The sequence below is a fragment of the Gadus chalcogrammus genome, chromosome 21 (assembly GCF_026213295.1).
Source record: "Gadus chalcogrammus isolate NIFS_2021 chromosome 21, NIFS_Gcha_1.0, whole genome shotgun sequence".
Taxonomy (NCBI): domain Eukaryota; kingdom Metazoa; phylum Chordata; class Actinopteri; order Gadiformes; family Gadidae; genus Gadus; species Gadus chalcogrammus.
In genome coordinates, this window is record NC_079432.1 from 6,427,076 (window position 1) to 6,450,304 (window position 23,229).

Sequence of the window (23,229 nt, forward strand, 5' to 3'; positions counted from 1 at the left end):
TCATAAGTAGGCGTCATGCCAACGTACATTTCATCTCTTTATGAGGCCATCATTATAGTTGGTCGCTCTCTCACTCTGTCTGTATGCATGTCCATCTGTCTGTCTGTGGATGTGACTGCCACAAGTGTGTCTGTCCGTCCGTCCGTCTCTATGGATGTCTGGCTGCACGGCTGCGGTTCCTTCTCTTTTCCTATCCTATAATGTGCATGTCTGTATGCAGCTCTTTCTGCCCATGTTGAATCGTGGAGGAAGAGTGGACGGGGGACATTAGTGGGGTAGGTCTATTCAACCCCTCGATGCTACAGGGAGTCTTAAAAGCTATGCAATGCAGGAGAGGAGAGAACGAAAAGGGACACTTACACTCCAGGTGCTTCTTCTTGGGCGCCATCACCTCGTGAGTGGTGGCTTTGCAGACACCACGGGCCATATCGGATCCCGTTAGCTGATATTGCGCAGCGGCAATGCGATCTGTGAGCGTTTGCCCCGACATTTTCTCTCCGTGGAATCGACCGACTCAGCGATGAATATTCTTCCGAGGAACGCTGAATAAAGATGGGAGATTGGTAGCCCCGCTTGCTTCCTTTTTTTGACACTGAGTCCGATGCTCGGTCCTCTACGATTCCCTCCGATGAATAGGCCCGTGACCTTCTCGTTGGGCGAATAAGAAAAGAGCAAATTAGATCAAAATCAACCGACGCTCACCGTGTTTCCACATGCGATGATGTGCGCCGTGCTATAGGACGCGCCTCGGTGTAAGCAGACTTACGCAAGGTTATGGTTCCCCTCGGCTCGCCCGGGTAGTCTAGCACCGTTCAGTTCAGCACCTCGGCTAGCTGAAGCCTCGCTGTTACGTAACACTCCGCTGGCAGGGGAACCGATTCGCTAGCGCTAGAGCAATATGTAAATACATTTAAAAGGAAGGAAGAAACAGGAGAGTGAATATAAAGTAGGATGAGATAGGAGATAATGAAATATCGTGAAAATTCATGGCGGACCTTAGGATCTATAATAACCCGCAATCCAAGAGTCGGTTAAATATTTCCGTTTAGAAAGGGCATCGGTTTAGCTGGCTTTTTTTTCTAACTGTCAACTGTGGAAGAAAAAATACGCAAACAATTGTTTTAAATACATGCCCCCCTAAATGTCTTCAAAATTAACGCAGATCGGCGGTAGCGGTCTTCGCGTCTGATCTAGTTGTTCCAGAGCGGGAAATATATCCTGTGCTGTGTCTTCCACCGGCTCCTCGCGACGGAAGGGAGAGGTGGGGGCGCGCGCCGCTCCCTGGTGGCGCTCGCGAGTCGGCAATTGTGATGATGCGCGACGCCAGCATAAAAAATAAAAGGAAAAAAAAGACCGAATGTTCTCCGAGTTACGTTAGCCTGTATTTATTTGTGTGCATCAATGTTGTCATTTAAATTCACCTTCAGCAAATGCTATGCGATTCGACTTCAGTAGGGGGGGGGGGGGGGGTCTACAATGATACACGTCCCTGTATTAGTTGCTGTGGCCGGGATAGCACGTTCCTTTCTAGGCCCAACCACCACATCGCACCACTATGCGCCAAAAGGGTTAATTTATGAGCGTGACAGAAGCATTTGGACTGCTGCTTGTACGCATCAAGAAGGTCCGCACGCTCGAGTTCACGAGCATCACGTTCACATCGTGTGGGTTTATTTTATTTTATCAAGGTAAACGGGTGTATAGGCCTACAGCGTATAAAACATGTATCCCGCTTCTTCTTTGAAAGCATAATATCAATCAGATCAGAAGAATAGAGGATTGTTCTTTAAAATCATAGCCTGTTGAATAGATTGGATCCAGAGATAGTCATTAGGACAGCCATTACGCGAAATAAATGGGTGTGTATTATATTAAAAGAGTGTATCTAAATCTATTATTTAGTCTAAGCATATGGCTAATTCATCCTTTCATAATTTATTTGAATGTTGACATATGCAGGCCGATGGTGGGACAGGTTAATTACGTCAATCGTGCTGGGTCCCATAAGAATATTATGGCTATTTGATGCATTGTTGCGACACAGAAATTCGACATTAACAGCCTCCCCATTAATACACACTGAACATTACCTAGAAAAAGCATGCCCTTTTCTTAAAGGGACGTCTATCTTCGTCCATACACAGTGGTTTGCTAGCCAATTGGAGGAGCTTACGCCGTCACGTGACCATACACGGAAATGTAGCCACGTCTCCTTTTATAAATTGTCCACGGTCTCCATTCCACTACACAAAATTAGGATTCACTCATGAGTTATTACACTTTAGGAATCTTGAGAAGATACCAGTAAGTAGTAGCACTTTGTAGAACTGTTATGGTCTCGCACGAATTAAACCACAATTGCTTAATTCCCCTCGTTACATTTCTGTACTTTGGGGAGATTTGTATTTTATGTATTTTACGTCTGTATATCCAATATAATATATAATAATATATGCAATCGTGTGTCATATAGATACGGAAGAGGATTAGAGGATTTCTTTCGAGTTCTGAGTTTAAAGGAAAAAATATAGTCAGAATTCTGAGATTAAATTCTGAATTTGCAGAATAACGTCAGTATTTGGAGATTATTCAAATCTGGGATATGCTCAATTTGTTCCTACAATACTTCCTGCTTCTTTGAGTGTTTTTTAAGTTTTTTAAGTGATTCAAATACAGATATAGCATTGTAGAATTAAATTGTATAAAGCCAACTGCATGTCAATCAATACATTAAAATGCTGCTTACATGTTATATTCATTGTCATGCACTTCCAATGCCCTGCTGTCAAAACAATACAACTAGCATCAGCTATGATGTGTTGTTTTTTTAGTCATAGCACCGATTTAATGTTTTGTGTTTCAGTAATGGCACAATGGCAAGAAGTATCAGAGAAGTCCAAGTTACACCCTAAACCAGTCGGGTTGGTTCTGCAGTATGGAACAGCGGGCTTTCGAACCAATGCGGATCATCTGGATCATGTAATGTTTCGGATGGGCCTTCTTGCCACACTGAGGTCCATAACCACCAAAGCCATCATCGGAGTCATGGTTACTGCGTCCCACAACCCTGAGGTAAGCCCGTCGAGGTGTTTTCCCCTGGAAATCTCTCACTTCACCTTTAGCCTCGTTCTGCTGTCGTCGAACCACTTGTAGATAAGATATATGATGACATATTTATTTTATTTTTTATGTTGTTGTTAACGGTCATGTGTATCTGTCTTTTCGCTGAGAACAATTTCCCCAAGGGGACAATACATTTCTAACTCACTAACATGATTTACTATTTTGATCCCAATGGTGCTGCAGTCAGCATTACTGTTACAGTTGATATTAATTCAGCAGATACTGATTTTTTTTTGTTCATTCCCCCCTCTTTCCTCGGATGTCTTCATTCACTCTATATTCACTTGTGATCACCCGTATCGTTATTGTGTTGATGACTTGAATGAATGAATAAGCTTCTGGCTCTCTTTGTCATTCTCTACGTCCCTCCCTCTCGTCAAGGAAGACAACGGGGTGAAGCTGATCGACCCCATGGGGGAGATGTTGACCCCCGCGTGGGAGGTCTACGCCACTCAGCTAGCCAATGCAGAGCAGGATCACTTGATCACTGTTCTGAAGGACCTCGTCCAGAAGGAGTCCATCGACCTGACGAACCAGGAAGCTGAAGTCTTTGTGGGCAGAGATACCAGGTATGGGGCCGGACTGGTTTTCTCTACAACCGGTTTGACTTTTATGCTTTATATCTGTAGTTCATACGATTACATCTGCAATCGTGGTATTAGTGGTGGACAGATTTGTTGTTATTTTGACTTTTCAGCCGACTGCTATTGACAGCCTAGCGAGACAAAACATGTGGTTAAAATAGATAATACACATTGTGATGCTTCTTTGGAAACTAACAAAACCGATCCCACCATAAGTAGGTCCCTTTATGATGTATACGGGTTCCCCACACAAATGTATAGATATTGAAGTCAATAGAGGGGAGTTGTTTGCAGTAGTAGGAAGCAGTCCCTCCCTGTCAAAGTACACCTGTTGGCAGTTGAATGGCAATGTAAGAGACGGATAGGGAGGCAGGACGCATATCGTTCCACCCTGTATTTCCCGTTTGGCTCCACCTATGTCAGTAGATACAGGTTCTCCTCTTTTAGCCTGGGTAAATCTTCATCTGCATAAATGAGATTGCATAACCGTGTTGCATAACATGTATACAGTTTTTAGTGTTTGTCAACATCATCATTTCTACTATCCAATATTTCTACACTGCACTATCCATTACAGCTTTCATACCTAAATTAATTGAATAACTAATCTTTGGCATTCGCTATGCATCAAGTGATCTCGGATCCCAAAGTTCGACTATAATATTGTTGAACTTCTGGGGGGCAACTGCCCAGCGATTGGGCCGGAAACCCAGCTAATGTGATGAGTGGAGCTACACAGGGTTTCCTGTTTTGTTACTGAGATATTTGATCGGGCTCGATGAGAAACTCAAAAGATAAGAGGTTTCAGCAGACAATTTTGTCCAATCAATTACTACAGTGTCGGGTCTACTACACCGGTTTGTATTCAAACCTCTACAGAGAGTTTATCGAAGGACGCCTGTGTCCAGACAAGATGTTTTAGCTTGTCCTCCCGCCGGCCGAAGGGAAAACAATAGTTTGTGTGTGCGCTTCGGAGGGCATATTTTTAATTAGACCTCCAACCCGATCGGCTGTGGCGGCACTTCAGGGACTGCGCTGCCGAAGAGTCTAGCAATCGATGCACACCGCCCTCGCAGTGTTGTTCATCCAAACCGTTAGCTTTTCTAAAGCCAGAGTGTAGTCTGGTATAGTCTGGAGTCTAATCATTTGTTTATTTTCTTTTTTGAAAGATTAAAACCATGACAACCCAATTGACAGACCTGTACGATTCAGTCTTTTTCAATCGATTCCAAACCGTATTATATTTGATGTGTTTCCAACGGTCAGATCCACGCCACCAAGGAACATGATTGGTCCAAATCAAATTATAAGCCTAAGAAAGTGAAGAACCCTGTTCACAAAGATTTCAGGTTGTCTGCCATCAGAGTTTATGTGTGGAACGATTCATCAAGTAAATACCCCGAACCCAAACCCATGTTTTACAGAGCTACTGTGTATATAGTACAACAACATCCCCAACATAGATGCAGATGCAAACATGTGTCTCGTACCCTTAGGAGCAGCAGTGCTAGACTATCAGATGCTGTCTTGGATGGGGTGACTGCCCTGGATGGACGAAGCAAAGGTGAGGTAAATAAACAAACCGTGTGTGTATCTTGTGGGATTATGACAAATGTACTTATTGTAAATCGCTTTGGATAAAAGCGTCTGCTAAATGCCCTAAATGTAAATGTATGTGTGGGATTTGGTTACATTCACACTTGAATTTGTGCGGAAAGGATTTGTGCATTGGGCTCAGGTGATACATTTCCAGCTGAAAGGTACTAGCTTCTATAATGGTTTCCATCCTACCTGTTGTCATCGGTGAGCACCCTACCTGTTGCTTCATGCTTTCAGAATGTTCCCTGATGTCTATTCAACGTTTCCCATGTTAAACAACTCCCTCTTTTCTTTGTGTGTGTGCGTGTGAGTGTGCGTGTGTCTGTGTCTGTGTCTGTGTCTGTGTCTGTGTCTGTGTCTGTGTCTGTGTCTGTGTCTGTGTCTGTGTCTGTGTCTGTGTCTGTGTCTGTGTCTGTTTCTGTGTGTGTGTGTGTGTGTGTGTGTGTGTGTGTGTGTGTGTGTGTGCGTGTCAGACTACGGCCTGGTGACCACCCCTCAGCTCCACTACATGGTGTGTTGCTGCAACACGCGGGGCGGGTACGGGAAGGCCTCGGTGGAGGGCTACTACAGCAAGTTGTCGCAGGCCTTCATCCAACTGACCAAGTCTGTGAGTGTGCACGGCAGAATAATTTGACGGCTGAATGTCCAACCCTCCCTGAATGCCTTCTTGAGTCGGCGTCTAACTCCTAATGACTGATCAGTCACTGCACGGCACTTTGGATCAAAGTGTCTTATAAAGGACTGCTCAAATTATTATTATTATTTAACCATACATTTCGAACGGGTAAAGCAATTGTAAGGCAGTTTATTTTCATTTGTCGGTTTCATTGTTCAATATTACTTAATTGTCTTTTTATTTTATTTTACTGTTTATTATTGCTTTTTTTTTCTTTACTTGATGGAAAAAAATATATGTTCAATTCAATAATTGACCCTTCCTCCTCCTCCTCCATCCATTGAAACGTGTGTGATCCTCTTTCTTTCTTCGTCTTCCTTTCGGCAGGCGCCCAACCGCACGGATGACCAGAAATGCCTGCTGGTAGACGGGGCCAACGGCATCGGCGCGCTAAAGCTGCGCGAGATGGAACCCTACCTGCAGGGGGCGCTGAAGGTGTCCCTGTTCTGCGACGGCACGGGCGGGAAGCTCAACCACCAGTGTGGGGCCGACTTCGTCAAAGTGCAGCAGAATTCTCCGAAAGGTATCAATGCATCAATGTTTTTAAAGGTTGACATATTATACCAACTGGTGTAAGTGTAATTAGCTATTACAATCCGTTTTGAAAATCAGCCTCTTCCGACATCACAAGTGGGCGTGTCCACCTAGATGTAGGACAGGTAAATGAGCAACGTTTGCTACAGTCCAATGGGTCGGCTGGTAGACTGAACTATCCAGCACACATCTAGGAGGGCACTCCCCCTTGTGATGTCAGAACAGGCAGATTTTCAAAACGGCTTGCAACGGCTAATCACACTCGCACCTGGGGGTATTTTGTGGGACCTTTAAGATGCCAGCGGGCAGACGTTAAAGATGCAGCCCACCTGTGCAGTTACTTAGGAACGAGGAAGTAACGCTTCAGATGTTTTATGTTCTCTCTTAGATGGGGGTGATTCACCTGTCGGACTGTAACCTGCTCAGTTTTTTTAATTCAATAAAAAGTTATGCAACGATACAAATAATCAGAATAGCGATAAGACCTGAGATGAATCTTGATCTTAAAATGAATTTACTACCCCCATATAATCTCAAGCCCTTAAACCGCTCAGTAATCAACCGATATTACATTTGAGACCTTTGAGCGACTCATTATGTGCTGAGCCAACACCTCTTAACCAATACAAGCCATTTAGTTGTATTAGAATTGAAAATGCGTAAATATTGAGTTACATTGAGTACCACCAAAGAACAAATTACGTGAATCAGACCTTTTTGAAGGGATCCCCTCAAATGATGGAAAAAACTGAATTTCTCTATTGATTATCCTGATTAATCATTTGATATATATACTGTGCCTGGCAAATACATATCTGGGGGGGGGACAGAGATTGAGCCAGTTAGCATTTTTTTCATGTAATCCATGTCCTCTCTGGCCATCGTTATGAAGGCATCGTTATGAAGGCGGGCGAGCGGTGCTGTTCGTTCGACGGCGACGCCGACCGCATCGTGTACTACTACAGCGACGACCATGGTCGCTTCCACCTGCTGGACGGAGACAAGATCGCCACACTCATCAGCACCTTCCTCAAGGAACTGCTCACAAAGGTACCTCTCGTACACAGTGTCGAATAGTACATCTCCCTGTTTATCCTGTTTTAATTGTATACCAATTCATCTATTATTATTTATCTATTCTTCACTTCTGTTCAAACTTATATTCTATTCTATTTTATGTACATTTTAAGCACAGAATGACAGTATGTCACAACATTTCACTTCACATCCTGTATGAGTATATGACATAAAAGCCTTTGAATCTTAATTCTTAATAGATATACTAACACAATGCATCTGGTCACACCTGGCATCTCACCTGAATTAATTTGTTCAATGTTTATTTAATTTTTTTTCAATAATCTAATTTGAAGTCCTAATTTAAAAAATTGGTTGGTCATGTGAGTTTTTTTCTCAACCTAGCCCCGCAACCATTGTTCATTGCATTGTATTATGGTGGTGAAAAAGCACCAAGATGGCGGCTCAGAATGTGTCTGACACGTGTGAAACCCTCCAATAGGCTGGCCTGGACCTCAAGATAGCGGTGGTTCAAACGGCCTACGCAAACGGAAGCTCCACGCGCTACCTGGAGGACACCATGAAGGTGAATAAACACACTCACTCACTCACTCACTCACTCACTCACTCACTCACTCACTCACTCACTCACTCACTCACTCACTCACTCACTCACTCACTCACTCACTCACTCACTCACTCACTCACTCACTCACTCACTCACTCACTATCTCACTCACTATCTCACTTTCTCACTTTGTCTCGTTTTAATTGTATCCGTGTTTTTTTCCGCTGCAGGTAATAGTGAGGTGCGCGAAGACCGGGGTGAAGCACCTTCATCACGTGGCCCAGGAGTTTGACATAGGAGTGTACTTTGAAGCCAACGGCCACGGAACTGTGAGTCACACACACACACACACACACACACACACACACACACACACACACACACACACACACACACACACACACCTTTGTTTCACAATACAGCACCATCTGCTGTAATTCATCTATAACGACGTCTGAATTCTAAAATGTTAAGACCACCCAACCCTTTAAACCTGTAATAAAAAAAAGAACCACACTCACGCACTTCTGGACAATTTTGTTTAAGCAAACTGACTCGCACGGACTTCAGGTACAGATAATTTAAGGTTGAACGCTTTACCGCAACACCACAAATTGTATTGCACCCCAGGTGTTGTTCAGCAAGGCAGCCGAGGAGAAGATCCAGCAGCTGTGTGATGACTCTGAAGGGGAGAGACAGGGGGCAGCCACCCTGCTGAAGAACTCTGTGGACCTCATCAACCAGGTACACACTCACGCACATACACAAACACGCGCACGCACGCACGCTCGCACGCACGCACGCACGCACGCACGCACGCACGCACGCACGCACGCACGCACGCACACACACACACACACACACACCACAAGATCATACAATTCTATCACACCATCTCATGATGATAAGATGTGATAGAACTGAAGAAGAAGAATGAAAAACCTTTTTCAAAAGAGGATTTTATTTTCTGAAGATAATTTATGTTTAATGTTTGTAGCGTGTCACGTTATTGCGAACTCAACGCATTGCATTTTTGTCTTCATGTATAGACTGTGGGTGATGCCATCTCTGACATGCTGTTGATTGAAGCCATACTAGCCATCAAGGGCATGACGGTGCAGCAGTGGGACGCCATTTACACCGACCTGCCCAACAGGCAGCTCAAAGTGAAGGTGTGTGTGTGTGTGTGTGTGTGTGTGTGTGTGTGTGTGTGTGTGTGTGTGTGTGTGTGTGTGTGTGTGTGTGTGTGTGTGTGTGTGTGTGTGTGTGTGTGTGTGTGTGTGTGTGTGTCCTTCATAATCTTGTTCTGCTTAATAAATTAATTTAAATAAGTCTTTGGCTACCTTTTTGGCGACTTAAAAATCCTTGAGGCTCTATCGCTGTTGCTGCAACTATTTGGACCTTTTCCACTGCGGGTTGTCTTTCGTTCTGGCGGTCGGCTAGGCTAGTAGGCCGTCAGTTCTACGTAGGCTCACGGTTGGTGTGTGTTCTCCCCGCAGGTGTCTGACCGCAGGGTCATCGACACCAAGGACGCCGAGAGAAAGACGGTGAGTCCGGCCGGTCTCCAGGAGGCCATCGACCGACTGGTGGAGAGGCACCAAGATGGCCGCTCCTTCGTCAGGCCCTCGGGCACGGAGGACGTGGTGAGGGTCTACTCGGAGGCGGCGACGCAGGTAACCACAGCATACCTGCTCCTTAAACTTAGCACTGAGCATTGTGCAGCGCCCTATCCCAGATATCTTGGTTGCAAACACGGAATGGGTTAACCTAGCAATTGCAAGTTACAAATTGCAAGTTGTAACTTGTTCTGTGAATATCTTTATTGTACCGACAGCGATATATTGTTTTCTCTTTCTTCTGACAAATTGGATTTAGATAAAAGCGTCTGCTAAACCACCTATATCTAAATCAACCTTTACACACGGGTGTTTTTACGTTTGTTTGTTTTGGTGTGTGTCGTTTTGAACGACACTTTATTAAACATTGTCGTTGTCTTTAATTCAATTCTACAGAAAAGTATATTTTTACGTTTTGTTATTTTTCCATATTTTTCATTTAATTTTATTTATTTTTTTCGGACCTTTCGTGACCATTGTTTACGTGGCCGTCAACTGTCACTGTGTTGTGATGACAGTGAACATGACAGTGATTCTGTGCCGTTTACATTTCTTTTCTTAAGGAAAGTGCTGATGCTCTGGGGCATGAAGTCAGCCTCGCAGTGTACCGCCTGGCCGGTGGAGTGGGGGGCGAACCAAAGCCCCTGTAGTAGACAGCAACACACACACACACACACACACACACACACACACACACACACACACACACACACACACACACACACACACACACACACACACACACACACACACACACACACACACACACACACACACACACACACACACACACACACACACACAGGTACACAAAGTTCACACGGACCATTAAACAATCCTCTGTTTAGTACAAATTGCAACATTTCTGTATTTCACATCGCTTTATTTTCAATTCAGATTATGTTTTTTTTCTGCTCTAAATTGCACAATATCCTGTCTGCATTTTTCTAATTGTGAAAAGAGAAAATAAGTGTTCGTTTACGTTAATGCTATAATGTGTCAAATATATTTGATATTGTTAACAAATTTTGTACATTAGTAATATTGAAAGTCATTGTTTTTTTCTAGTGGTGTGTTTTTCTGATTGGAAAGTTCTCGCTGACTTTTTTACTATTTTAAAAAGAGTTGAAATAGGTGGTGCAATCGTGGTATCGGTTGAGTCTAACTCAACCGACAACCACAACTAAATGGGTTACATTTGCCAGGTTCTTCATTGCAATTTTTAACCTGACATGATTACTTGAACATTATTTAGTTGGTTTAAACTTTATTTTGATTGAGTGGAAAATAACTAAGGTGCTATTTGGAATATTAATTCATTAATAGCCATTTTATATCATTCATAATCAGACATTAATTAGCAACAAAAATGGAGATGAGTGACAGGACAGGAACAGTACAAACCAAAATACACTACTCTTTCAACGTTTGTGTTAACAAGTTAACAAGCTCACAATGTTGATTATAATAATTGCTAATAATATCAGTGCTGTTCAATTCACTTTTCAAAGACATCCTAATCCTTAACCTGAATGGATGGCCCAGGTCCCGATTCCTTTTATCATATCCATAAAGCCTAATTTGAGTTAACATCACAGAAGCATCTCTGGCTTCGTAAACGTTTGTGCAAAAGCTTGGGGAAAGTGTCACTTTTAAGGTGGAATTGCTGTTCTTCATCCGTGTCATCGGACGGCCACTCCAGAAATGATGACGGTGCTCTGCTGGGAGTCGCTGTTGTATGCCTGCTCCTCTGTCTTAACTGTTCTGGGAAGAAATTCAATAAATGGATGACCGAATCAGAAGTCCACCGGGATCAATGAGGCTTATTCCGTGATGCGTCGATAAATCCTCATCATTGCCGGCAACCCACATTCACTCATTGGGCGTCATACATATTTTTGTTTTTCATCAATATCCATGAATCCTCATGTCGTAGACTAACATTTCATAGATATATGTTCCCCATAGAGAGTTGATATATGTTCCCTATCATTGCAGTAATACAATAGACAATTCCCCTCCCTTCACTCCAGCTCTTTCCCTCGGTAAACAAAAACGGGGGCCAATCATCCACTCCACCTGACGACGAGGGTCTCGCGCTGCCCCTCAGGTCCGGCTCTCCTCCACGGTCGCGTCGTTGGCTCCAGGGGCAGCGGCGCCGGCGCCTCTCTTCCCCCCAGCGTCTGAGTGCGCCGGCGGTGGGGGTCCGGAGGGCGTGGCGGGGCAGCCGTTGGCCGCGGTGGAGCCGGAGGCGACGGCCACACCTCCTCCTCCTCCTCTCAGGGACATGACGTGGACCATGGCGCTCAGACGGTTGTCCTCGCCCTCGATCAGCTTCCTGAGGGACAGGCGACACACAGTTCAGCGGTTGGAGGGGGGGGGGGTTAGTAGCCAGCCACACAGCTGTATGGTGGCCACAGTGTAGACGGCGTTAAGGATTGGGAGACTCAAATGGAAATTCCTCATGAGCGGGAAGTAAGGAGCTTGATTTTACAAGCAGGGAAATGCTTGGGAACTCAATTTGGAGCAATTTAAGAAGTCCCTGTGACACACTTTAATCTAATCGAATGGCCAGACATGAATCTAATCGAATGGCCAGACATGAATCTAATCGAATGGCCAGACTTGAATTTAAACAAATGGCCGTGCACTTGTCCACCTGACCCTTCACACGCCTTCATATATACACCCCCCCCCCCCCCGATTCTGATTGCTTGATTTACACTTGATTCATACGTGACCCGGGTAGAGTTGTACCTGTAAGTGGTGATCTCAATCTCCAGGGCCATCTTGACGTTCAGCAGGTCCTGGTAGTCACGCAGAAGCAGAGCAATCTTCTCCTTGGTGACCTGCAGATCCAGCTTGAGACCCGCTATCCGCACCTGTGGTTGGGGGATGAAATGAGACGGATTGGTTTCACAGCAGGACCGCACAGAACAGCCTAAATCCTTGAGAAATGACACGACTTATGGAATTGATTCATGCTTTAAAAATCCAATGGGCTATAAATGGGTTTCTGCGGAAAAACCGTACGACTTTTAAATGGGATCATGCTTCAAAACGAAGTCACGTAATTGATTCACGCTTGAAATTCTGTGCCGATTGGAAACGAATGGGGGGCTGAAACTAGAATTGGAGAACAAAAGTGTGGGTGCTTAGCCGGTGGTAGGCCATTACCTGCAGGTCCTCCTCTTTCTTCCTGAACCTGACGACTGCATCGCGGAGCACCGCCTCTAAATACTCATTCCTCGTCTGCAGGGCTTCCAGCTCGCGCTCCTTATTACCGATCTGCAGAAAAACCCACACTTTATATCAACCTGTTTCTTCTGTACATAAAAGCCTGTGCATAAAATGCACAAAAAATACTGCGGTATAGATAAGCTCACTTCAGGATGAACACAGAAAATGAATATTTTCTTGTGTAAGACACTTGGAGACAGATTAAGCACATTTTAAAAGTGCATTTTTCTTTTTGCATTGATTTTGAAGTCATGCTCACATCCTTCTTGCATCCTGCGCTCTCCTCTCTCAGACTCTGGAGGCTTTGGATGTGTTTGGTTGATGCATTATTCAGGTCCACAAACTTTGTCTTGTACCAAGTGTCCATTTCCTGACAATGCACAAATCGTGTAACAGTGCTGACTGAAAAGGTTTCCATTAGTTTCTAGTCTGCATAAAAAGGATGCTAAACATGAATTGTAGTGGGATTCAAATAAATATGGCATACTGTTAATCCGATTTATTATGTCATGGTAAACCTTTGGGTCATGATATCGAGGATATTTAAGGATATTATGTTGACATTATAAGAGGATAGGGAATGAAAAAGAAATAAAAAAAACAGCAGGGAATAACTAACAATAAGACATAGTTCAATTTGTATAAATTATACAAATAAATAATATTGATATGTGTCGAGCTGGCTGGTGCATTTTTGACACCACCGTCGTGTTGGTGCGTGAATGGGTGTATGAATTGTTGCTAGTCAATTTGGACAAATGCGTAATTCTCTCCCCGTACCTGTAGGTTTTTGGCAGCGATGCTGTCGTACTGAGACTGGATCTGTTTGAGGGCCGAGGAAAGATCGGGAAGCCCAAAGGTCAGGTCGACCTTGGAGGCCGACGAATAGAGCTGCTCCAAAAGCACCTCGATTTCCTGTTCACAGGATTGGAACTCAAGTACGTCAAGGTAATAATCGGGATCCAGCAGTCCTAACATGTTGGAGCAGAATTTCTGCTGGGAGACGGCACAAAGCCTGAGTCGGGAACCAACAAACACAATGGGCAAAGCTACACAATGTTTACTGTTTGGTTAGGGAGATGTTCTACCGAAGATAAACTAATCGCTGGAGGGAATGAAGCTTTCAGAAGAGGATTTTATTAAGTGTATTTGTACAGTGGCCAGTATACACAGAGTTGATTTGAAACCTTTACCTTTCTACTTTGCTGGGCGCGTTTGTGTTTGCCAATCCTGCACTCAGATATCCCAGAAACATGATTTTTTAAAACAAATATGAAGTGAAAGACAGAAAAATGCCCCGTTCTTCCATATTTTAGCTTGTCTGCCAACAGACTACACATGTTAATCCAAAATCTGATTTGTGAGATTAAGCTAATAGTGACTCTGTACACACAACAGTTCTCCTTAGAAAGCAAATGTATTGACAAATACCAAAATAATGTTGCTGCTGATTTCTAAATCACTCAGGCCATACTCAGTCAGTGGGTATCGTCATATCGCAGATTTATTGATCTATTTGCACTCATGGTCATACTTAGCATGTCCACTCCTGCCAACACTTAACACTTGACCGCGTTGTTCTGCACGTTTGACACTGAGCTGACAATTGGTGGACCTAACAGTAGTCTGTGTCTGTAAATACACAGTTGCTACATATGAGATGGATTTCTGCAAGATTATAACCATCTCATTATAGTCTGGGTAACAAGAATGCATGGCATGCGACCGACCTGCTTTGACCCAGAAGCTTACAGCCTTCTAACCAGAGTCCTTAGACAAACACACACACACACACACACACACACACACACACACACACACACACACACACACACACACACACACACACACACACACACACACACACACACACACACACACACACACACACACACACACACACACACACACACACGCACACACACACACGCACACACACTCATGTTTTACCTCCTTGTGAACCCGTTGTAGAAAGGTCAGCTCTAACTCCAGGTTCTCCAGATGTTTCTCCAGAGAGATGCGTGTTGAGGTTGCTTTATCTACATCCTGTGGAAAATGTTGACTCAGTCAGTGCATACTTATTTGTACCCACACGTGCAAAGGCCTAAGCACACACACGCTTTTGGATGTTATCACCTGGTTATAAAGAGTTTGCGAATGCAGGCGTCATCGCTTTGCTCAGCATACGAAAATAACTGTGATCAGCAGTTATTGAGCTACAGGTTCACAGAGCAAAATCCCTGCAGTATTATATTTAAATTCGCTCCAACCGATACAATGAACGGACTTCACTCCCCACCTCCCCGTCACCCTCTAACTGAAATGTTTGGAGTGTAAAGCGGCTGGGGGTCCGGCTGCTGCCTTACCGGGCGGAACGCCTCAATCTGCAGCTCTGTCTTCCTCCTGGCCTCCAGGGCCTGGTCGTACCTGGCCTTCAGAGCGTCGAGCTGGCCTGCCATGGCCTCCTTTGACCCCAGGGCCTGGTCCTACCACAGACACAAGGCTCGGGTGAAGTAGATGTAGCACCAATAGTAGAATGACTAACATCAGTAGTAGCCAAGTAAGTTAGCAAGAATCACATCTTTGCTTGGCCCAGAGAGGATTCACGCGTGTCGTGTTAAACCGCTCTTTCAAGGAGAACCGTGTGTCATCTCGCTGTCATGGCGATGGCGTCTCTTGGCGGTGGAGCTCACCCTCCGGACTCTCATCTGCTCGGCCACCCGGGTCAGGTCCTTCAGCTGGGTCTCGTACAGTTGCCTGAGGCCCGAGGGCTGTAGGAAACGGCTTCTCAGGGCGTGGATGTCATCCTCCAGCAGCTTGTTCTTGGTCTCCAGGGAGCGCACCTGCAGCAGGAAGACACACAGCGGCAGGTTGGACTCCCAGCCCAAAGCACCAGGCTCGATCTCCGGTATCCCCCTAGCCTGCGAATGTACTCTTGCTTGAAAGTGTCGGATGATTGAATAAATATAATATCACATTGTTAAGACGACACAACAAACAAACCCCACAGGCGACAGACAGAGCGTGTAAAGGGTGAGGAGGGGTGTCTCGCCTTTTCAATGTAGACAGCCAGACGGTCGTTGAGGGCCACCATCTCCTTCCTCTCGCCCGTGCGGGTGGTCATGAAGGCCTGGTTCTCGGCGGTGGCTGCGTCCAAATCCAGTTTGGGCCCGAGTCCCATGGACATGCCAAAACAAAGAGCCTCCATACTTCCACTGCACAGAGGAGCGATGGATGAAGGAGCTTTTTGATTTGATTGGTAAGCCTTAAATACAGCACACGTACCTGTTCATGCGGGACTTGTCGGAGGTCGACCGGCGCCCCGTCGATGCCGCTCTGAGGGAATAGCTGGCAGACCGAGCTGATCTGCGTGTAGGAGATGGACTCGAGACTCGGATCCGATTGACTGAAGTGGCCACGGAGGTGGCCACGGAGTTGCCCTCAAAGTGGCGGCGGTAAGAAGACTTCCTTTCTGGACTGCAGCTCATGTTGGTATCGTTTGATCTTCTTAGGTTTGGAAGGGTTTTGAAACTCCCTGCAGAACAGTTTACCCTCATCACTTGGTTTGAGGCTTTATATAAGCAGGTTTTGCCCTGCCCATCGAGCCCACTCATAAACATTGCATACCTAAGGACTGTTCAGGAATGTCGAAACCTGGCATCATTCTCAGGAGTGGCTGTCTGCAATAATATCTACCAAGACTCTGCCAAGAGGTCGTTACTTATTTATTAACAGGGAGTGAAATCCTATATAATATATAGTCATTCTATTTTGCATTTGTTTAACTTTAAACATGCTGGTAAGTAATCAATTATATTATTAATAACAAAACATTACCAAGTTATCCTAATGATATTAATAATATAATGATGACTATGATTATGGCTATATTACAAGGATGAAGAAGATCATGATGATTATGATGCTTATCTCTATTATTATTATTAATAATAATAATAATAATAATAACAGCGATAAGAATCATAATCATCATGATCTTCTTCATCCTTGTAATATGGCCATAATCATAGTTATTATAATAAATAAAAATAATAATAAGAAGAAGAATATTGTTATTATTGGTACTATTAACAACATTTCGATCAAATAATGAAAGTTATTTTTCATAAATAAAATATTGGTCACCCAAATAAAGAAAACGAATTTCCTAAATTCAAAGCTTCGTTATTAATCATTCCGTTTCTTCATCGTTGAGTTACGAGTCAAAGATGTCGTGGGTTATTTATTTAGTAATGAGGTCTGTGACCCTGTCATAATTTCAAAAACGTTGCATTATAATTGCGCGTGAAGGTTTCATGCGGAACTATTTAGCTGCATCTTTTGTCTCCTCGGACCGTCTTTCTTGTCGTACTGGGATTTGTTAAGCTGAACTGATTCTCCTTCTGGTGCTGACTTTTTGTTTAGTATTACGTTACATCTAAAGTATAGTTTGTCCGTTTAGGCTCTTACGACATGGCAGGGAATTTCTGGCAAAGCTCACACTAGTAAGTAAAAGGATGAATTATGGATGCATTTAACAAAGAACAGTCTTGTTGACTGGCCTAACACTTATTGTGTACGATCTCTCAGCAGTGCAATACAAAATCAGCTTTTTAGTCAAAGGTTTTTGAGGTTTAATTCTAGTACATGACACTATTCATACTTTTAGTATGATCTATCCAACTAAATTGCTTTATTATTATTATGAACAACACTGAACTATGTCTGCCGTGTAGCATCTGGCTAACTCAAGAGGTATTGTATCTTTGCTCAATGTGTTGTTACAGTCGGGTATTTTATGTGATTTCTATGGTGTTTTTTTTATTTAAAGTTTGCAATGGGTTCTGGACAAGCAGGACCTGATGAAGGAGCGACAAAAGGACCTCAAGTTTCTCACAGAAGAGGAGTACTGGAAGCTGCAGATATTCTTTGCCAATGGTGCTTCTATGACTTAATTAATTAGCCTGTAGTTTGCTTTAATCTAGCATACTGCTAACACATTTATAAACGTATAACGTTACACACTTTATAAATGAACAGAAAGGTATTGTGCTGTACACTAAACCAACTATAACTGTTTTTCGCCTGCTCTTTTTAGTCAGCTAGGCCTTGTTGGGACACCTTAATAAACGTCTACACTTTATAAATTAACATAACAGTATTGTGCTGTACTCTATAACAGACTATAACTGTATTTCACCTGGTCTTCGTTAGTCATCCAGGCACTGGGAGAACACCTGAAGTTAAGGCAGCAGGTTATCGCTACAGCAACGGTGTACTTTAAACGCTTTTATGCCAGGTAAGCAAATACTGATACAATTCGATGGCATGTTAATAATTATAGTCAATTTTACAAAAGCTAATTTAATTTTGCTTGTTGGTTTCATTATAATACAAATGTGTGTGTGTATTTGTTTGCAGATATTCCCTGAAGAGTATAGATCCAGTGCTAATGGCCCCTACTTGTGTTTTTCTAGCCTCTAAAGTTGAGGTATGCAAACTACTGTAATACATAATTGCGTATTTTTTGGTGCATACTCGCCACTCAACACAAATGGGTTTCCCCATCTGCCTTCTTTTTGTCATGCTGAGATTTTGCCACTTTTTCTGTATTGTAAAAAAATATATATATATCTTTCTCCTAAATTGTTGCTTCTCACAGGAATTTGGAGTTGTTTCCAACACTAGGTTGATCAGTGCTGCAACATCAGTATGTACGTATCCAGACCCACAACCACAAGCAGCTCACACTTTCAACACTAAAATCACATCATGTTCATGTGAAAAGAACCATACATGATGATTTTCTTTCCTTTCAAACAGTGAAAACCCGGTTTTCCTATGCCTTTCCCAAGGAGTTCCCATACAGAATGAATCATGTGAGTCAACTTTGGTTACAGCTCTGCATTGAGATACAATGGGATTCCTCCTCACCTCAATGATAATGGGAACAACAGCCAACATGCTGTCCCTATATGACAGATGTATGACAATGGAAAGGCCTCCCAAGAACAGCCGCCATACCATAAGTCTGCTTCCTCCTACGTTATTTATGCGTTGCTAAGCTTCCTTGCAACAACATGACATGAGCTTTCCACCGCTCACCCCGCCGCCATTTTGAAATGTCGATCGGTTCACGAGAATCAGCAAACCAATATTTACACAGCTGTGATGAAAGTGATGTAGCTGCGGGAGATGGCTCAGAGGGTGTGTGTCTTCATACCGCCCCCGGAATGCCTTATAGCGGTGTCAGATGGTTTGCAGTCCTGCTAGCATGTAACCTGTGAGGGAGCCCCAGTTGTCTGTCGCCTGCCAGAGAGCAGTGTAGAGGGTAATGGATGCCTTGCCTTGTCCAGAGGCTGTGAGGGGAGGGGCGGATTCACAGGCCTTCGGGAAATAAGTTTGCCGGGATGCTGCCACTGGGGATCGTAACTCGTATTGTCTCTACTGTACGTAGATGTGGGGGGGGGGGGGGTGGGGGGGGACTAGGGTGAAGTAGTCAACCCAAGTCCTTTGAAAACAACGGTTGTCTCTCAAGACCGAAATGGCACTGTTTTGATATTGAGCGTTGCTTTATTTGTGGGGTATTCTGGAGGTGGTCTCAGAGTCGTGGGCCAGTTCTCTTTCTGTGTTGCTTGAATATGTATATATTGGGAGGCATCTTCGCACTGTAATTGTCTGTGAATGTATATCATCTAGAAACAACATTCTGCCCTTTTTCCTCGACACAGATATTGGAGTGCGAGTTCTACCTACTGGAGTTGATGGTGAGTGGTGGAAACCGTTGACCCTTGACCGTTGAGCTTTGTTAGCTGCATTGCGATAAGGACCGCTATAGGACGGTAGGTGAGGTCACTGATTGGATGCGTGTGTTTCAGGACTGCTGCCTCATCGTGTACCACCCCTACAGACCCCTCCTGCAGTATGTACAGGACATGGGGCAGGAGGACATGCTGTTGCCTCTGGCCTGGTACGGTTTGGGTGTTTAGACGAAGGAAGGCTGACGTTATCGCCTCAATGTGCAGAAATGTTTTTTTTTTTTTTAATTAATACAATTATCTTTCCATAGGCGAATAGTGAACGACACATACAGGACAGACCTGTGTCTCCTCTATCCACCCTTCATGATTGCACTAGGTAAGGGGTGTGTGTGTGTGTGTGTGTGTGTGTGTGTGTGTGTGTGTGTGTGTGTGTGTGTGTGTGTGTGTGTGTGTGTGTGTGTGTGTGTGTGTGTGTGTGTGTGTGTGTGTGTGTGTGTGTGTGTGTGTACATGAAAACGCATGCTTAACCCTCCATTGTGTGCCCTCCTTGTCCTGTAGCCTGCCTGAATGTTGCCTGTGTGGTACAGCAGAAGGATGCCAGACAGTGGTTTGCTGAGCTCTCGGTCGACATGGACAAGGTAGGGAGAGTTCCCCCCGTGTTCCCCTCTTGTCCGCGGTTCCCCCCCTGGCATGTGGCCGTGACAATGCAGAAGACTGTGAACAGATTCGGTTTCTGTTCATTTCTGTTTTTTTTCGCTTTAAAAATTAAGCTGTACATTTTGGTTTTGTGTGTAGATCCTTGAGATCATCCGCGTGATCCTGAAGCTGTACGACCAGTGGAAGAACTTTGACGACCGCAAGGAGATGGCCGTGGTTCTCAACAAGATGCCCAAACCCAAGCCCCCTCCCAACAGGTCAATGACGTCGCCAAGTATTTCCACTTTTGGTTCCATGTTTTTCCATATTTCTGTTCAGGCTTTAGCCATCTCTGCGTGCTACAGTAAGATATAGGATGGTCAAGCCTGAGTGTTTTCTGGTGATCAAAAACTGCCAGTATTAATAAACTGATTTCATCCATCTTTGTGGAGTCTGACAATAATCCCTTAAAATACATACTATAATATATTTTTCCCCCGTATCTTTGTTTCCTCTTTTTCATACAATTACTTTCTTTTTATAACAAGAATTATAGTTGGTTGCTTGGAGCTTAATCTAACTGGTGGTTCAAAGCATTTGAGGCATCGCCCTCTGTGTTATGAATAGATGTACTGGTGTCTAAAAACGACTCTCCCTCATTGTGTATCCCTTCCCTCCAGTGAGAACGACCAGAGCTCCAACGGAAGTCAGAGCAACTCGTACGGCCAGTCGTAGGCCCAACACTTACCGAGCAGCCTCCATTTTGTACTGACTGGCGGCCATTTGCAAAATGACTTCCAACATCACTTTTGAGAGGGCAAGCCGCTGGGACATTCTGCGTTTAAACTAGAGGTATTCTCTCATGGACACACCCCCTCTCTCTCCCTCTCTAGCATAACCCCTTAGCTAGCACATATCCCCCCTAGCCCGCCCTCCTTCTCTTTCTGAAGTGGTCACATGTTCAAGAACCAGCCAGCGAATAGGGTGTCTCTGGACGATGCCATTTCCCCCCCCCCCAGAGACTGACAGCAATAGTAGGCCATGAGGAAGAGCACTTCTAGTTCAACATAGATGGGGGGGGGGGGGGGGGGCGGGGAAACGTTTGGGTGGACACGCCTGTGATAGAAGTGTTTGGACAAACACTGGTGGGTGTTATGCGATGTATGTGTATGCATAGTTTGTGATTTATTCCTGACAGTCTTGAACGGTCTCAGGGAGCGCGTCGTTGTGATTGGGGTGCTCCGTGGGATCACTGAAAAAAGAAAAAGAAAAAAAAAAAAACGAACTTCGATCGTCAGCACTGTGCACGTGAGTGTGCACGTGAGAGTGGGTGGGCCCTCTGGTAGGGGTTTTCTTCATTCCTCAGGGACTATACAAGTAGTCTGTCTCGACTGGTGTGTGCCAGAGGTCCTACCCCCCCCCCCCCCCCCCCCCCCCCCCCCCCTCCCTGTGTATGTTTCCCATCCACCTTCTGACTGTATGCTGTCGTGTCACTACCAGGTGGAGCGGGTACCCTTTTGTGCATAGAGGTCTGGTGTTGAGAGCCGGGTCAAAGGATCATAGCTTGTTAATAATTATGATTGTGCTCCATTCTGCTCCCAGCCCTTAATCTTGTAAATGGCCTTATAATGGAATTTTACCTTCTTTATTTTACTTGGAAAACTTGAGTAATAAGTCACTTGTTCTTTGAACCATCATGATTCCAACTTTTTTTTAAGTTTGCTTTAGGGTTGAACATAATGTATTGTATCAAACCATTTTTTTATTAGTAGTACTATGTGTTTGGCGAGCTTTTGCGTTGCAGTTGTAAAAGTGAATCACTTCCTGTTTTCTTTTACTTTCTGTATTTTTATGTACACTTAAAACCACCTATTTTATCATTTGTTGTGTGTGTGTGTGTGTGCGTGTATGTGTATGTCTGTGTGACTATACCTGTTGAACGTGTTGTGATGTGATGCTTTGGGACCTCCAATAGGCTCGATCATAATGAGATGCTCAGACGCCTTAATAAAAGCTGCTGTTTATACAGAAACAACCACAAAATCTCTGAAACAAGCACACCCCACTCATCCTAGTGTGGATTCCTTAAGGTCTCCTATTCAATGGATGACCGTTTGTGGGGAAGTGTTTCCCTCTGTATTTTACTCCCACCTTCATTTACTTTTATTTTTTCATGATTTGAAAAAAAGGATCGTTGCAAACGCTGCATGGATGTAACTGGCAAATGGAGGACAACTTTGGTGTCACTCTCTCCCATCCGCTGTGGTGTCAAGTGAGTGTGTTTTCGAAAGGGAACCAAGAGTGTGAAAGCCACTGAGACTAGTTAGGGGGGGCTCTCCGTATGGCTTCGCCTTCCGGCATTGCCCCCCCCCCATCCCAGCCACACACCCCCACTCACCCAATCTACCGACTCCCATCTGTTCAATACAAATGGGTAAAACACCAAAGGGCTTTACCTCATTGAACTGCTCCTATCAGAAGGCCCACACAAAAACACATTTTTACAAAACCATGTTTGTTCTTGAGTATTACTTGAATTTGTACATTGTCTTTTGGAAGTTGTAATTAAACCTGTATGTTGTGAAAAACATGGGTGTCTTATGAAAGCTTTTATTAAGGCGTGTCGGGGCCCCGGGGGCCATTGGAGGACTAGCCCTTGAGTTAACCTTCTGGGTGACAATATGTTCCCTCCAGGACCGATTGCCATTGGCTGACGGTCGATGAGTGGCGCTGAAGCGGCCCCTCGTGGCCGATATTGGAGATGCAGCATTTGAATAATTTTTAGCCTGAACTAAATCAAGGATAAATGCCCTATAAATCGATGCCCCATTGCATCTTTTGTCTTAGTTCTCTTCACGATCAGTAATTTAATAAT

General features: G+C 44.3%; 4 protein-coding genes across 5 annotated transcripts in view; 2 read left to right on the forward strand and 2 right to left on the reverse strand.

The window, feature by feature from the left end:
* Positions 1 to 1,235, reverse strand: part of snap91b (synaptosome associated protein 91b) — a 25,325-nt gene extending 24,090 nt beyond the window's left edge. The window contains exons 1-3 of the mRNA XM_056581408.1: positions 996 to 1,235; positions 767 to 888; positions 361 to 645 (exon numbers count right to left, since the gene is read on the reverse strand). Of these exons, the coding sequence (XP_056437383.1) occupies positions 361 to 490 (130 nt within the window). The 5' untranslated portion in view covers positions 491 to 645; positions 767 to 888; positions 996 to 1,235. The remainder of the gene's footprint in view (positions 1 to 360; positions 646 to 766; positions 889 to 995) is intronic.
* A 952-nt stretch (positions 1,236 to 2,187) lies between these two features.
* pgm3 (phosphoglucomutase 3) lies at positions 2,188 to 11,864 on the forward strand. Its single transcript, XM_056581236.1, has 13 exons — positions 2,188 to 2,304; positions 2,864 to 3,072; positions 3,505 to 3,692; positions 5,204 to 5,271; positions 5,780 to 5,913; positions 6,310 to 6,505; positions 7,409 to 7,566; positions 8,036 to 8,119; positions 8,332 to 8,430; positions 8,732 to 8,845; positions 9,151 to 9,273; positions 9,601 to 9,774; positions 10,281 to 11,864. The coding sequence occupies exons 2-13, from the start codon at positions 2,866 to 2,868 to the stop codon at positions 10,365 to 10,367; spliced, it is 1,632 nt and encodes a 543-aa protein (XP_056437211.1). The 5' UTR covers positions 2,188 to 2,304; positions 2,864 to 2,865; the 3' UTR covers positions 10,368 to 11,864.
* On the reverse strand, positions 10,639 to 18,906 carry ngs (notochord granular surface). 2 transcript variants are annotated; one of them, XM_056581238.1, is made up of 12 exons: positions 18,892 to 18,906; positions 16,243 to 16,492; positions 16,010 to 16,172; positions 15,651 to 15,800; positions 15,324 to 15,443; positions 14,908 to 15,003; positions 13,738 to 13,872; positions 13,217 to 13,327; positions 12,895 to 13,005; positions 12,475 to 12,599; positions 11,797 to 12,055; positions 10,639 to 11,476 (listed from the first exon to the last, which is right to left on the reverse strand). In XM_056581238.1, exons 2-11 carry the CDS (start codon positions 16,443 to 16,445, stop codon positions 11,824 to 11,826), a joined length of 1,446 nt encoding a protein of 481 aa, XP_056437213.1. In that variant the 5' UTR covers positions 16,446 to 16,492; positions 18,892 to 18,906; the 3' UTR covers positions 10,639 to 11,476; positions 11,797 to 11,823. The 2 variants fall into 2 exon arrangements, with proteins under 2 accessions (XP_056437213.1, XP_056437212.1); XM_056581237.1 differs by lacking the exon at positions 18,892 to 18,906 and having other exon boundaries at positions 16,243 to 16,557.
* ccnc (cyclin C) lies at positions 17,307 to 22,954 on the forward strand. Its single transcript, XM_056581239.1, has 12 exons — positions 17,307 to 17,462; positions 17,789 to 17,895; positions 18,172 to 18,256; positions 18,379 to 18,448; positions 18,620 to 18,671; positions 18,781 to 18,836; positions 19,689 to 19,724; positions 19,836 to 19,927; positions 20,027 to 20,094; positions 20,277 to 20,356; positions 20,514 to 20,632; positions 21,035 to 22,954. Exons 1-12 carry the CDS (start codon positions 17,431 to 17,433, stop codon positions 21,087 to 21,089), a joined length of 852 nt encoding a protein of 283 aa, XP_056437214.1. The 5' UTR covers positions 17,307 to 17,430; the 3' UTR covers positions 21,090 to 22,954.
* The last annotated feature ends 275 nt before the right edge of the window (positions 22,955 to 23,229 follow it).